Below are 14,825 nucleotides of genomic sequence, written 5' to 3' on the forward strand. Positions count from 1 at the left end.
TATTTATAGACAGTCGATTTTTGATTTGACATTTGACATTTTATCAATGCGTTTTTGCTTTTGCCTTTTGGTTTATCAAGTATCGAGTAATCAACGCAAAAAAAGTTTGAAATTACGGGAATTATCATATTAATAATGGTGAATATTAAATTGAATCGTTTATTGAACAGTGGATAAACATATTTTGTTTGTAGATGTAATGATTTAAATAGACAACAGGAAGTTGTTATATGTTATAAGGTAAGCTATTGCCTCCATATTATTTTGCTAATGAGTTGAAATTTTGTTTACCTAAATTTTGTATAAAGTTTAATTAAAATGATAACAAATAAATCTACAATAATGAGTAACGTGCTGGACAAGTTTTAAGTTGAAACACTGCAATGGAGAATTGTCTACAGTCTACATTTAATGCAGATGTCAGGGTGTATTTTAATCTTATAAAGTCGTAAAAAGAGAAGCATTTTACCTAGGCTGTAGCGGCCACACTATAGAAAATACTTAATTGGAGAAACAGGTTGTAAAGGGAACTCATTTTGTGGGTTTGGTAAAGAGATTTATTAAAGTGGAGATTAAACAAACCCTTAACATTTGGGGCACATTTGTGGTTAAATTGGAGAATATTGAAGTGAAATGAACTACTACTGGGGAAATGCTAGAAAGAATTATGAAGAAAAAGAATGAATTCAGAGCTATGAGATAGACAACAATATTTGTCTTGCAATACACAGAAAATTTGAAGAACTGAGCATAACATGAATAGCATTTGAATGATTAGGTGATTTGGTGGACTAGTTTCACTACTGGGTAATTTGATGGACTAGTTTCACTGCTGGGTAATTTGAAAACTCGTTTCACTATTATTAATCATCCTTAAGTAAACAAGAAAGCACAAAAGTTAATATCTTATTTATTTTTATGTAACTGCCATTATTTATGTGATTATTATTATTACTATTAGAACCATGTGGTAAAAGTAAACATTTTGTTTAACAATATTTTACTATCTAACTTATATCCAAAAAGGCTACAGTTTATGGATAATTATTTTGTAATTATGAGCTAACTATGACATAGGTCATAGTAGGTTACTAGACATCAATTAAAGCATCCCTCACTGACCAGAGTTTAATAAATAACATAAGGCAATGCATAATATTTTTAATTTGTACATGTTTAAAAAGTGATTAATTCAAGCTATCATTATGTTGTGGTTAAAGATAAAATATATTATTCATTATTCTAGGCCTGAAAAAAAAATGTCTACATTTATTGCAAGCTTTTATTCATGCTAATTTCAGGATTTTTATGTAGTTTTTGGAGCTATTATTGTAGATTCGTTCAACTTCATTATACAACATTCGTTTATCATTCTCTGTTGGAGCTTAGTAAATATGTTTTTGTACATGCATACTGTTTTTGATTATGCTTTGAGTGAATTACAAAGTTCCAGGGATTTTTATATAATATAAATTCTGTTCACTCATATGGCAGCTGTGGTAGAATGTATTGTAAGAGTAAATTAAAGCATACTACGATTTATCTTCACTGTTTATTTACTCTGTTTAAATTTCTTCCTAAAATGCACTGGCATTGATGAGTAGGATTCCTTTGGATTAAATCAACACATGGTAATGTGTATAAAATAATTTCAATTATGTTCCGTATTATCTTCCAATTTAGATTCATTAACCCATTGTCTAATATTGAAAAATTAGACAGTGTTAATTTTGAAAATGTGTGCCATATGTTCTCATACCTTGCAGTGGAAGATCTCTTTGTTAACAAGTGCAACAACAATCTGTAATGTTTTCGTAATGTCAAAATACCCACCTGCCACCTGATGTTAAATTTTAGTATCATTTTGGGTCCCATAGGCAGAGTGGATGAACCCTGTCTGCCAGGGCATCATCTCATTTGTTCTCTTACATGCCTGTGTGTCCTGGTACCCATACTAAATTAACTTCTGGACTATGTGGACTTATCTCACCAGCTTGATCTTTCACCTTTACTCTTCCAATCGAAGACAAATTTCATACATGAATTATTTTTTAAAATCTATTGTAGCTGTACAGGATGCCACTGACCATTTGTGGCGATAGTTATTAGTACATAGCAAGGGCATTCCTGTAATTAAGACCAGTGGTTAATATTTATACTATATGGTTTTCATGAAATAATATTGGCATTTAATTTTACTTTTGCTGCCTTGTGCACAATGTCAACTTCATTCTTGTAATCTCTCTAGTTTTCTAGGCTTTGGCTCACATTTCTTTGACATAGTATCACGGATAGATCCAAGAATGTTTTCATTGATTATAGAAGTCTCTTCTGTCATTTTCGAAACTTCTTTAAATTTTTGGGAGACCTTTTCGAATCTCATTGGTCTTTCTAGAAAGTTCTTTGGTGATTTGAGAATCTTAATCGATTTTACTGGTTGCATAAATTTTTCTCATTATTACTTCATCTGCCAACTGGAATTCAAAGCTTTCTATGTGTTCTCCAGTGGTTATGGTGACATCCTTAAATTGTTTTTGAAGAACCTTAGAACCCATACCACAACTGCTTCAACAGTCAGATGTTTTAGTCTTTAAATACAAAAATCAAATGTATTATTATTTATAAACCACACGCAACATTTTCCTATCTTTCATTAATTTTATTAGTTGGACATTTATATTCTTAGTTACCACTTTACATGTAATTACTATTAGTTGTTAGTGTTTGTAAAGTTTCAAAATAAATAAATGCGATATTATTTTTTTAACAAAATGTTAAATTTTATCATGGGGATCTAATAATTATATTACTCATTTATACAGGGTGAGGCATTAGTGCAAAGAAGTTGAATTACTCATTTATTGTAGGAGATACAAAAAAAATTATGTAGCTAAGAGTTGGAGCATTTATATAGAACCATACTTTGAAACTATTTTCAAATATGCAGGGCCATCTACTTTGACAGTGTAGAACCATTTTTTTTTAATGGAACACCCTGTGTATTTTTAGCTTTTTGGACTCTTCTCAGTGTTCTGGTTTTCGCAATATAAGGGTTTGAAATATAATATGCTGTATTTTAAAATAATATTACTTTTTTTTATTTTAGAACAACAGAAGGTTTTGTTAGAATCTTTATAATAAATTACACAACAAATTATCAGCACTTTTTTGTTGTACATTGCACGGAGATATCTTTGTCTAAATGTGATAAATATTGAAAATCATTTATGTAGTTTTGTTGTTGTATTTTATAAAGCTAAAGCGACTTATATCGCTGTATTTGAAAAAACTGAATTTGTTGTAAATTGAAATTTAAAAAAGGCACACATTTTATGTTTTACTCAAATAACTACATTAAGTAATACTATCATAAAGTTCTTTCTTTGCAATAATGTTCAATATCAACTAAATCCAGTGGGCGTATATCTTGTGTTTTTGTTGTTTCAACAAGTCCCTGAAAGTAAGCATTATTGATAGGTGGAATGTATGAAAGCAAATCTAACATGTCCCTCTTCTTTTCATTAGCCACAGGTCTTGGCGCAGGATATAAATTTGTCAGAATGAAATTGGCCTTCTTGATTTTCCTTATTTTAGACATGTGGAAAATGGAAAGGCCTCGTTAGGAGTTTCCTTGTAATATAGCGTAAATGGTTCTTTCTTCAGTGATTGAATCCATTATATTTTGAGCCATGACACATGTTCATTTGTGACTTTTTTTCCCTCTTTGTAATTGCCCCTTCAAGATTCTTTGTAGACTTCCAAGTCTTTGGTGGTGCCCTGTAGTGAAATTAAATCTTAACAGTAAAGATTTTTTAAATTTCAAAGAACTTAAATATGTGGTGTTGTTGTAAAAAAAATTAACAACTCAGTAATGAGCAGACATAAAATTTCAATAACCCACACAAGTAATAACCCGATATAAGAGGTATTCGCTTCCGTCAGCGCTCCCCAAACTCCATGCACCGTTTTTTATTCTTGTTTTATTGCATCTTTAAGTTCCCTCATTTTTGCTATGTGTTTTTTATCGACTTTTTCTGCTTCATTATTTGGATTACATCTTTCAGTTAGACTCTGTCAAACGTTTTTGTGAGGAAGAAATGGAATTTGTTGAACTCTATAGACTTCTCTACTAGTTGCTCTATAGACACCTTCTTTTATATAGCTCGAGAAAAAAGTCTAGCTTGTTTAACTCTGGAGCTCCAGAAGGTCACCTTCTAGCTCTTCCCATTTCAATCCATCTTTCAGGAAAATTATCATTTAAATGCTCATCCACTAAAAAACGCCGTCATATAATATCCACATTATCTGACGTAGATATGTTCTGCGATACTGCCTCCAATAATTCCGGCAGTTCGTTGTCTAGAAAATGTAGATACATTTCTCCATGATCCCCAAAAAATTAGAGTCTGGTGACATAATTTCCAAGAATTCCAGCCGAAACATTCAACGAGCAGATTGTTTGACTTTATTGTGAATTAGAAGATGAGTAATAGTGAAAGTTATATCTATTTATAGTATCATTCTTGTGGAAAGTATCTTCATCTTTAAATAAAACATATTCGAAGAAATATGCATCATTCTAAACTTGTTGCTGCAACCACCGACAAAATTCTACTTTTTTATTAGTCATCCTCACTAAGCTTTTGTACATAATATCAATACGTCTTGTTTTTTTTTAAATCCTACCTACATTACTACCACTATACTATAACAATTTTCAATTGGAGGTGACTCATTACAAATTGAACTGAGAGCTAACGGCAACATTGTTAAATGTCTTACAAATTCTTACTGGCACTTACCGGGAGCATTTTTGAAACATCGGTTAACTTATCAACACTTCGCTGGTCTATATATTTACGTCCTTGGAAATGGTTCGGTTTCTTCATTATCAAGCCTCCATGTCTGCATAGGCGTGGTGTGTTCTGTTTCGTACAGAACAGACAAATAGCAGAATAATATCATTTATTTTTATTCTTTTTATAGCATTAAGATGGTTGCCGTAGCGGGTCCAAGTAATGTACAAAGAAAGCGAAAGTTTATGTCGGTAGAAGAAAAGCAGATTGTCCCGTAGAGTGTATGAAAATTTAAAACATACATTGAAACACAGTGGAAGCTGTAATGTTCATTTTTAACGGGATTATCTGTATTTACAATTGAACGCATTGTAGCTGAAAAAAGGTGGCTGGAATTGTGCAATCTGCAAAAATTTGTCGTTGTAGACGAAAAATTGAATTAAAAAGGGAAACGATTGATTGTAGCGCATATATAGGTAGTGAAAGTGGCTTTTTAGACGATAGTACACCAAAAAAAACAGGATTATCACGAAGAAATGGACGCTTAACGCTTTGAATAATGGTTTGAATCTCTTCTTTCATGAGTCAAGGCAAATTCGGTAATAGTGATGGATAACGTTTATGACAGCCGATCAGTGAACAATTAGAGTAGTTATCAAGGAAGAAGAGAAAATGTGGAGATTGGACGGGATTGTGACACTGTTTTCGACAAGAAACTTCATAAGACTAACTTAGGTAGGCTACTGTTTATTGAAGTACTGTATTAGGCACTCTATAATAACAGTAAAATTTACTTTATTTTGTTAGACAATTATAAGATACCTGTCAAAACATATATGATAATTTAATAATTATATCAGTCTTGGATTTAAATTTTATGTAATTACTTATGTGTATAAATAAATAATTAAAATATTATTTTGGTACACCTGTGCAAAGTTGATAAAGGGAATAGCGGCGGGTCGCTTTAAGTGCGATGTTGCCAATGAATCAACTTCAATTGAAAATTGTTATAGTATAATTTCCAAAGCATTTGCAATTTCCCTCGTACTAATATGCAGATTCTCAGTGAAAATAAGGATTACATTTAATTTATTTTCTTCATTTACAGTAGTTTTTGTATCCGTTACGTCAAATGACGTCGTCGCACTAATGCTCACTCTATATAAATGCATACATAGGATACCGATAATACCTTGTTTAATAAAAGATGTTGCTTTCAGAATTTTCCAAGCATTTCAACATTTAAAAGTGTGAAAAACATTGAGGATAAAAAATCACTACCGGTAAAATGGATTACTGGTTCAATACATTAAAGTCCCAACATGACCAGTCTGTGAATATTGGGCAAGCTCAAAATTCAGGGTCGCAATATCCCAGTCAACAAGGTGCTGATAATAAACGCAAACGAAAACCGGCTTCGGAAAGACGAAAGGCAGTAATTGAGCAAATGTTAGCCGCAAATAGAGCTATATTATCAGACACTGAAATGAAAGTAGTGGGTTCGATGTTTAGTCACTCTCAAGGTCAATCGACAACTTATGTAAGAGATCCTTTCAAAAATACCAACTATTCTAATTCCAAGAAATTTCCCAAAAAAAAGCCTGATGATAGAGAGTTTGCTGAAATATTTGGAAAACCAAAATACCCTTCTGGGAATAAGCAACCTGAAAAGATGGTCGGCTCATTTTTAAGACAGGAATCAGATATGCATCGTGGAGGAAGCCCTTTGGGATATGATCGGACTTCGAATTCATATGGACAGATACCTTCTCGCGAAATGAGTACTTTCGGCGGCGAAAGAAGTCAAGTCCATCGTGAAACCTGGGGAGGAAGTCTCCCTTCCACGAGTGAAAAAAGTCGTTTCGGAAATGAAACCCGTAGAAGAAGCCCTCCCAATAGTGAAAGAAGCCGCTTTGGTCATGGAATCCGTGAGAGAAGCCCTTTCACAACTCGAGAAAGGCGTCCGTTCAGTGATGAAAGGGATCAATTTCGTCGTGAAACGCGTGAACTAAGTCCTCTTAACCGTGATAGAAGTCCTCTGGATCGAAATAGAAGTTCGTATAATCGCCGAGATGCCAGAAATATGTCGCGTGAAACGAGGACGGGAGTAGATGAGAGAATAGATTTTATACCACCAGGAGATAATCCTTATGAGCCAAATAGAATGGAGAGAATTAACCCTTTTATGAATAACCGGAATTTGGATTATACGAGAGATTCAGCACAGAGTGAATATGTCATCACGGCTAAAGATCAGTACTCGAAAGCGTGGCTTGATGATATGGTTCCGAAGTTAAAGGGACACAGGGGTGTAGATCTAAGAGTCGCAGACATAAAAGAATTACCACCCATAGCAGTTAAGGCCATGATGGCTCCTCCTGCAGTTAAGCAGCAAGCTAATACTAAACACGTATCGACTACGTCAGTTGTAGCTGTATTATGGCTTCGTCGCAAAACATGTGATGAAAGTCCACGTGATATTCTTTCAAAACTAGAAGCCCAAAATGCAGGACTATCCACTAGTCACTGGCTCTTTATACGTAAGCAAGGCAATAGAAAAAGAGGTCTGACGATGAACTTTAAGATAGACAACGAAGATGTCACGCGTCTACAAAGAATCAATATGAGACCTGGCCTTGACGGTCAACAATTGAAAATTACAATTAAACCATTTAAAGGGAAGAATTAGGATGTTCAGAAAGAAATCGGTAAGGCATTTTCTACTTTACCAATATAAATAATGCAGTATCTGCATGATACTATGAAATTTTTGTTGTTTATTATACGAGGTGATTCTATGAAACGGTACGATTTCAAACGAACAAAAAAACTGAAAATATATATTTTTATCAAATTTAATAAAACAAATTTATACTACAAAGATGGAAAATAATGTGTAAGTGAAGAAATATTCAGTTTTTAAAGATGATATGGGAAAGGTGGCGTCCATTTTATCGCCACAATCTTGCAGCCGTGGTACAAAGCTGTTTACAACATTGGGTAACATTTTTAGAGGTATTGCTTCCACTTCTTTGCGTATCCATTCTTTCAAAGCCTCTATAGTTCGTGGGGGGTTACTGACACTCGTCGTGTGTGACATGCTGCACCATTCTGTTGAAAGGTCATGTGTTCATTTTTGTAGTTCTTGATTGCCGGAAGAAAAAAATTATTGAACGTGTTCACATAACGATCAGAGTTTATTGTTACTGCGTACTCATTCTCGTGCTTAAAAAAATAAGGTCGGACGATCCTTAACGAAGGATCTTTACCTTGTCTGAATATAAGGTCTTTCGTGTAATTGATGCGGGTTATTGTCGGACCAAGAGCGGAATTTTTTTTTTTTTATTTACATACCCACTTACAACATCTGGCAACAACGCCTTCCATAAGAGCCTATGTGTTAGAGTGAGGTAGAAAATCAATTTTTCCCCAGATTTAGGGGAAATTTTTAAAAAATTTAAGGTCTATTCTGGTCATTTTTGACGCTTTTTGTGGTGGGGGTAAAATGGCTCGTCGGATCGTGACGTAAGAGGTATCATCGGAAAGGGGAGGGGTAACGAATACGTTAACACAAAAAACAAAGATGGCGGCATTACCAAAAGAACACTAAGCTTGTAACGTCTAAACGGCTCAACGTTTAACAATGTGCAAGGTATCGATGGAAAGGGGTGGTGGTAACGAATGTGTTAAAATAAAAATCAACCGCAAAGACAATGCCAAAACGGCACTATATCGTTTCTCAGTTATTATTAGTCAGATTACTACGTGTAACACGTTAAATGAAAGAGGAGGGGATATCCAATACGTTAACACAAAAAAACAGAAGAAAAGACATTGTCAAAACGGTACTATATTGTATCCCAGTTGCTATTGGTCCGATTTTGACTTATGAGACGTCAAATGAAAGAGGATGAGATATCGAATATGACAACAATAAAATCAAACATGGCAACATTGATAAAACGGCACTATATCGTATCTTCGTTGTTATTTGTTCAATTACTACGTATGAAGCTGTAAATGAAAGAGAATGGGCTAATGAATATGTTATCACAAAAAACAGATGCAGAGACATCGTCAAAACGGTATTACATCGTATCTCCGTTGTTATTTGTCCGATCATGATGTTCGAGGTGTCAAATGAAAGGGACGAGGAAATATGTTAACATGAAAAATAAAGATGGTGGTATTGTCAAAAGATCATTTCGTCGTACCTCCGTTGTTATTGGACTGTTGACATAGCCTTTAGCTATTTTAACGTTTTACCCCCACCACAAAAAGCGTCAAAAATGACCAGAATGGACCTTAAAATTTTTTAAAAATTTCCCCAGAATCTGGGGAAAAATTGATTTTCTACCTCACTCTAACAAATGGGCTCTTATGAAAGGTGTTGTTGCCAGATGTTGTGAAATGCCCTGTTTTTCAGTAGATCTGGGGAAATTTTATTTTTGTGGCCCCGAACCGGTGCTGCGCTTTTACTCCTCACTATCCGCATCTTGGTTTCCAAACTGAGATCACTGCAGCACAGCAAGGATTTCAACTTGATAAATGTAGACCGTGCCATTTAAATATATATATATATATAATGTAGGTTTACAAACGTTCTTCGACGTCTTCCGATTTCCAATCTCCATCTGATTCTATCGTTCCATAGATCGTCCTCCAGTTCTCTTTCTCTGATTTCTTTATCAACTCCTTCTCTCCAATTTCTTCTAGGCCTTCCTGGTCTCCGCCTACCTCTTGGTTGCCATTCAAGAATTTGTCTTTCTATTCTATTCTCCGGCATTCTCCTTACGTGTCCGTACCATCTGAGTTGTGTCGTTTTGATGTCATCAACAATATTATGTGTAACCCCCATGATTTCTCGGACTCTCTCGCTTGTTATTCTGTCGCGTCTGGAGATTCCCGCCGAGCGGCGCCAGAAGTCCATTTCTGTTGCTCTAAGCATTTTCTCTGTTCTGTCTTTTAGGGGCCACAATTTGCATCCATATGTTGTGATACTTTTTATTATGGTGTTGTATATTCTTCTTTTATTTTCTTTAGAGATGTTTTTATCCCACAGTACGCTGTTCAGTAAGGCTATGCCTTTCCTTCTCTGTGTATTTCGTTCCTTAATGGCTGCACCTAATTTTCCGTCCTGAGTGATCTTTACTCCTAGGTATTTGTAGTCATCACATAGTTTGATCTCTTGATTTTTCTCTACGAGAAGGTTATGTTGATTTCCTTCGATACTCATGTACTCAGTTTTTTCCATATTCACTTCCAAATTCACTTTCCATATCCACTTGCCATTTAAATTCTGGATCTAATCTCTTGAGCCTAGTCCCATTGTGAGTTGAGGGTAGTTCCGAGGTAAGTGAATCTGTCGACTCTCTGGATCTCTTCGCTACCTGCTATTAGTGTCCCGGGATCTAAATTTGACTTGCAACAATGAATTTAGTTTTGTTAATATTAAGGTCTAGTCCGTATGTTACAGTTCTCACTTGGTCTAGTAAGGGTTGTAGATAATTTAGGTTTTTTTCCTTTTTTTTTCCTTTATGAGGGTGGTGGTCCAAATGTTCGAAATATACCTCGGTCCTAGAAGGTGGGCAGAACCGCCTTCCAGCTTCGGTTATACAGGACTCATCCAGCGTGGCCATGATGATATCCGAGGCCGCGCGTTAGTGTTGTTAGGACACCATCACCGTCAATGCCAGAGACCTATACTGTAATTCCACTATTTGGAAGAGTGATTTCATCGTTTGAATGCGGAGAAGTGGGAAAAGATGTATGAAAATTCAGTGGCGTACACTCACTTTTATTTCAACGTTAATTATATTATATTTTTTAAATATTATTTGTTCTAAATAGGCCACAATTATTTCAACAACACAACTCCGAAAATAAAATGAATGAATTTTTTGCCGAATAACACTACTTGTCTCGTCATCCAAAACAATGTTTTTTCTACCTCTAGTTTTACCTTTTTCTTGTTTTTTTATTTTCCGATGTATTTTTGAGCACACGATCATGGCTACTTTCGAAACTGCTACAAATGTCGATCGCTTGGCTAACATTTGATGCCATTTTTCTGCTGGCAATTGCTTCATATCGTATCACTACTCTTCTGACGTTAACATTTTCCGTCTCTTTTGCGGCTTTTCATTTTTGGAATCAACATCAGAATTTTGCTGTTTTCTCTTGGAACAACTCGGTTGTTCGTCTATTGTATTTCAATAATCACAGAATATAACTAAAAATTGGCTATAAAACGACAAACTCCAATAACACTCGGTTTATCACCACAAACTTCAAGCGCACAAAATATATTCACAAAATACAACACAAGCACTCCCACCAGCACCGCCTATGTAAATGAATGTTTCTTGCTTCGACACGGACGGGCGGTAGTGATATCGTTGCGATGCTTTACAAATACCCAAGTTGCCAAGTCTTTTAAACAGAATGGGAATGAAATTTAAAATTTCGATTTTTATTTTATAAACTTAAATATGTAACAAAACCATGTAAATAAAATTTATTTTATTACAATGTTTGCTCAATTTTTTAGTACTAAGAAAACTCATTTTTTGGTATTTTTATGACGGTAATAATAGCTGTGTCGAAGAATTCAGGTTTGTATGATCATAACTGCTACTTATGAACAAGAATAGGCTACACTATACAGCAGCTCGTGGTCAAGTCTGCTATAGAGAAGCACCAATAAATGTACTAATTATACATTCTGTGATAAAGAAAGAAAGCTCCAGTATCTCGGACATGTGATGCGGGGCGAGAAGTATGGCATCCTGCGACTCATAATGCAAGGAAAGATAGGTGGCAGAAAAAGACGAATTTCATGGCTTAAGAACCTGAGAGAATGGTTTGGATGCAGCTCAAAACAACTATTTAGAGCTAGTGCCTCAAAAATTAATATAGCTATGATGATTGCCAACCTCCGTAGCGGAGATGGTACCTGAAGAAGTGATTTCTTATGAGAAAACGCAAATTAAACGGGTAGTTCACGACGGCCGCTCTGTGTACATTTAAATTTGAGGATATTCTGCGTTTAAACGGTGAAATCACTCTTCCAAATAGTGGATTTTTACTATATCTGCTAAAAAAACCTTCCTCAGCGATGAATTACCGGCCGGATCGCCCTGATTGGGACGCAACATCGGCACGGCGTTCACCCGATCTCTCCTTCACGCACAATTCTCCCGCATTCTAGCACTTTCTCGCTATGACTTAATTCTTATCTCCCTTTCTTCCTCCCTGTTTATGTTCGATCTCGCCCCTTCTCATTCTTCCTTACCTTATCGCATGCTCCTGGGTACTCTGCCTCTGCAAAATTCAGCTTGTTCGTATGATTTTTAGAGGTCAGCTCTCTGACGACTGGACTATATTGAGAATTTTTTTTATGTTTAACAGTTAAATCACAAATTGAATGTATTTAACACATGTTTTATTTTTTAGTTGAAAAAATGGTAATTTACTATCCTTATGAAGTAATTTACTATCCTTATGGATATTTAATTATTAACTTCAAACAGATGTCCCCAACTTCAAATTAAAAGAATAAATTTTTTTATTAAAGTTTTATTGTATTATTGTGTTTAAATAAAGAGGTAAAGTAAAAATTTGTATTTTAGTCAGTGGCGGCCGGCCAGGTGAAGTAGATGAAGGTGAGTTTCACCAAAAAAACATAATTAAATTGAGACAAATAAATAAAAAATAAAAGCAACATTATGATTTCTAAAATCAATTATTTATTCTATTTTAATTAATCTAAAAATTAAAAAAGACAGCTAGCTTTATTAGCGGTAGCTACTTGTCGGTGAAGTCCTGACCTGTGTCACTTGCCGTGTATGATTCAGGAATAGGTGAATATCATTTTTGAAATGAGAAATCCATCTGGATAAGCGTTCACGCTTGCCATTGCAACGTGACGTTAGTCTATCGCTAGTGATAGCTGAGAAAATTAGCAAGTGTAGCTCCGTTTAAAAATAGATTATCCGTCTTCACCCACTAGTTGGATGGGTATTTAGTATTCCTATTTTTCGGAAATTTCGCAGAGACAATATTTTGAAATTTAGTCTAATATATAGATATTTTTTATATAGTATAGTATTTATTAGTTTAGTTACAGTATTAAGTTTATTTGTTTAGTGCACTTTATTAATACATTTCTCTGTGGTTTGTTTCGTATATAAAGTGTTCTCGTGGATTTCGTTTGGACAAAAATAATTTTAGACAGATATGAATCCAATTAATGACTTGGTGAGTAATATATTAGAGACTCCGTTTAGGCATTGGAAAAATGAAGATAAAAAGGATGTTCTTTTACATGGTCGACCAACCAGTATTTTAAACATAGGACTAAAAAATGAAGTTAAAAAAAACATGCAAGTCGTATAACATTAATTTTAAGTCTTCTTGTTTTACAGAATTCAATTGGTTGTGTAGTAGCACAGCGTTAGAAAAATTGTATTGTTGGCCATGTCTCCGTTTTTCAAATAAACAGTCTGTGTGGAATAGAGACGGTTGTGTTGATTTTTTGAATATTAATAGATCGTTGCATAAGCACGCAGATTCTGGAGATCATTTAAAAAGTCGATTAATTAAGTCTTAAAAGAAAACGCTAGATTGCATAAACTAAATTTTAATGAAAATGTTCGACTAAACAGAATTTGTTTGCGGACAGTTATTGGCGCAGTTTTGTACCTCAGCAAACAAGAGTTGTCTTTTAGGGGATATGATGAGAAAAGTAACTCGAGTAACAGGGGTAATTTTAAGGAGTAATTAAATCTGTTAATTGTTCAAAGCCCTTTGGAAACTAAAAAACATTACGAAAAAATCAAAAATGTTTTTAGTGGAGAATCAAAAACAATTCAAAATGAATTAATCGAGTGCATTTCTGGTTACATAAATGATAATATAACTGAAATTAAACACAGTCCATTTTTTTCTCTCCAAATTGATGATACTACTGACATAACGCAGATGTCGCAGTCTTCAATAATATTAAGATGCGTAAATCCTCAAGGACTATTAATTGAAAGGTTTATGGGAATTTACGATGTAAGTGCCGGTAGAACAGCTGAGAATTTGTTCAGTATCGCTGGGACAGTTTTAGAGCCTTTGGAATACCGACATAAGCTTGTACGACAATGTTACGATGGAGCCAGTGTGATGTCAGAGCACTTAAATGGAATTCAACAAAAAATTAAATCACATGCTCCACAAGCAATTTTTGTGCATTGTCTAGCCCATCGACTTAATCTTGTTTTGCAACAGAGCTTTAAGAAAATATCAAAATGTCGATTTTTTTTTGCAACTTGGGATAAAAGTTAGCCAACTGAGGAAGAACATCGTTTCTTAGTATGCTTTAATATTTTTCCGCTGCCAAATTACCATCTACAAATATAGGACCAATAATATGATCTGTTAATACCTGCCCAAAGATTCAACTTTTGAGGTTACTGAGTGTGTGTCTCACGCATCCAATGAGGATTCTCCGCTGACCAATATCTACAGTTTTGTCGGTTTACCTCTCCGTTCAATGTAAATGTTGATTCATCAGAAACAAGAATTGTGCCAAGAGCTATTTCATTTGTGTTAATTTTATCCATCATTTTTTCGCAGAAATCCATTCTACGATCTGGATCGTCTTCTGTTAGCTCCTGCACAAAAATCAATTTATATGGATGAAGCTTTTCTTCATGGAGACACCTTGGGACAGTTGTGTGACTCACATTAATTTGACGTGAACTTGACGTTGGATTCTCTGCAACACTTAACAAAATATCCACTTTCACCTCATCTTCGATGAAGTTCGGTTTTCTTTTTAATGGTTTAACATGTCCAGGTTCTCTGAATTGTGCATACATTTTAGACACAGTACCTTGTGAAATATTAGGCAACTGAGGATACCTCTGATTAAATAAGTTTGCTACTTCAACTGGACTTCTACAATTCTCTCCGTAACCGATCATCATTAAAATCTCAATTCAGTGGGTCTGTGTTAAATATTTCATTTTTATTTGT

The 14,825-nt window shown here is 34.6% G+C and overlaps 1 protein-coding gene across 3 annotated transcripts in view; it reads left to right on the top strand.

The window, feature by feature from the left end:
- The first annotated feature begins 5 nt into the window (after positions 1 to 5).
- The window catches only part of LOC140434075 (uncharacterized), a 41,438-nt gene continuing 26,618 nt past the window's right edge, over positions 6 to 14,825 (top strand). The window contains exons 1-3 of one of the 3 annotated variants that reach the window (XM_072522095.1): positions 6 to 138; positions 195 to 240; positions 6,020 to 6,184. In XM_072522095.1, the coding sequence (XP_072378196.1) occupies positions 6,088 to 6,184 (97 nt within the window). In that variant the 5' untranslated portion in view covers positions 6 to 138; positions 195 to 240; positions 6,020 to 6,087. Of the gene's footprint in view, positions 241 to 6,019; positions 7,508 to 12,254; positions 12,413 to 14,825 lie in introns of those variants that run through there. The other 2 variants (XM_072522096.1, XM_072522093.1) reach the window with 2 other exon arrangements.

This window comes from Diabrotica undecimpunctata, chromosome 2 (genome assembly GCF_040954645.1).
Source record: "Diabrotica undecimpunctata isolate CICGRU chromosome 2, icDiaUnde3, whole genome shotgun sequence".
In the NCBI taxonomy this organism is placed as follows: Eukaryota; Metazoa; Arthropoda; class Insecta; order Coleoptera; family Chrysomelidae; genus Diabrotica; species Diabrotica undecimpunctata.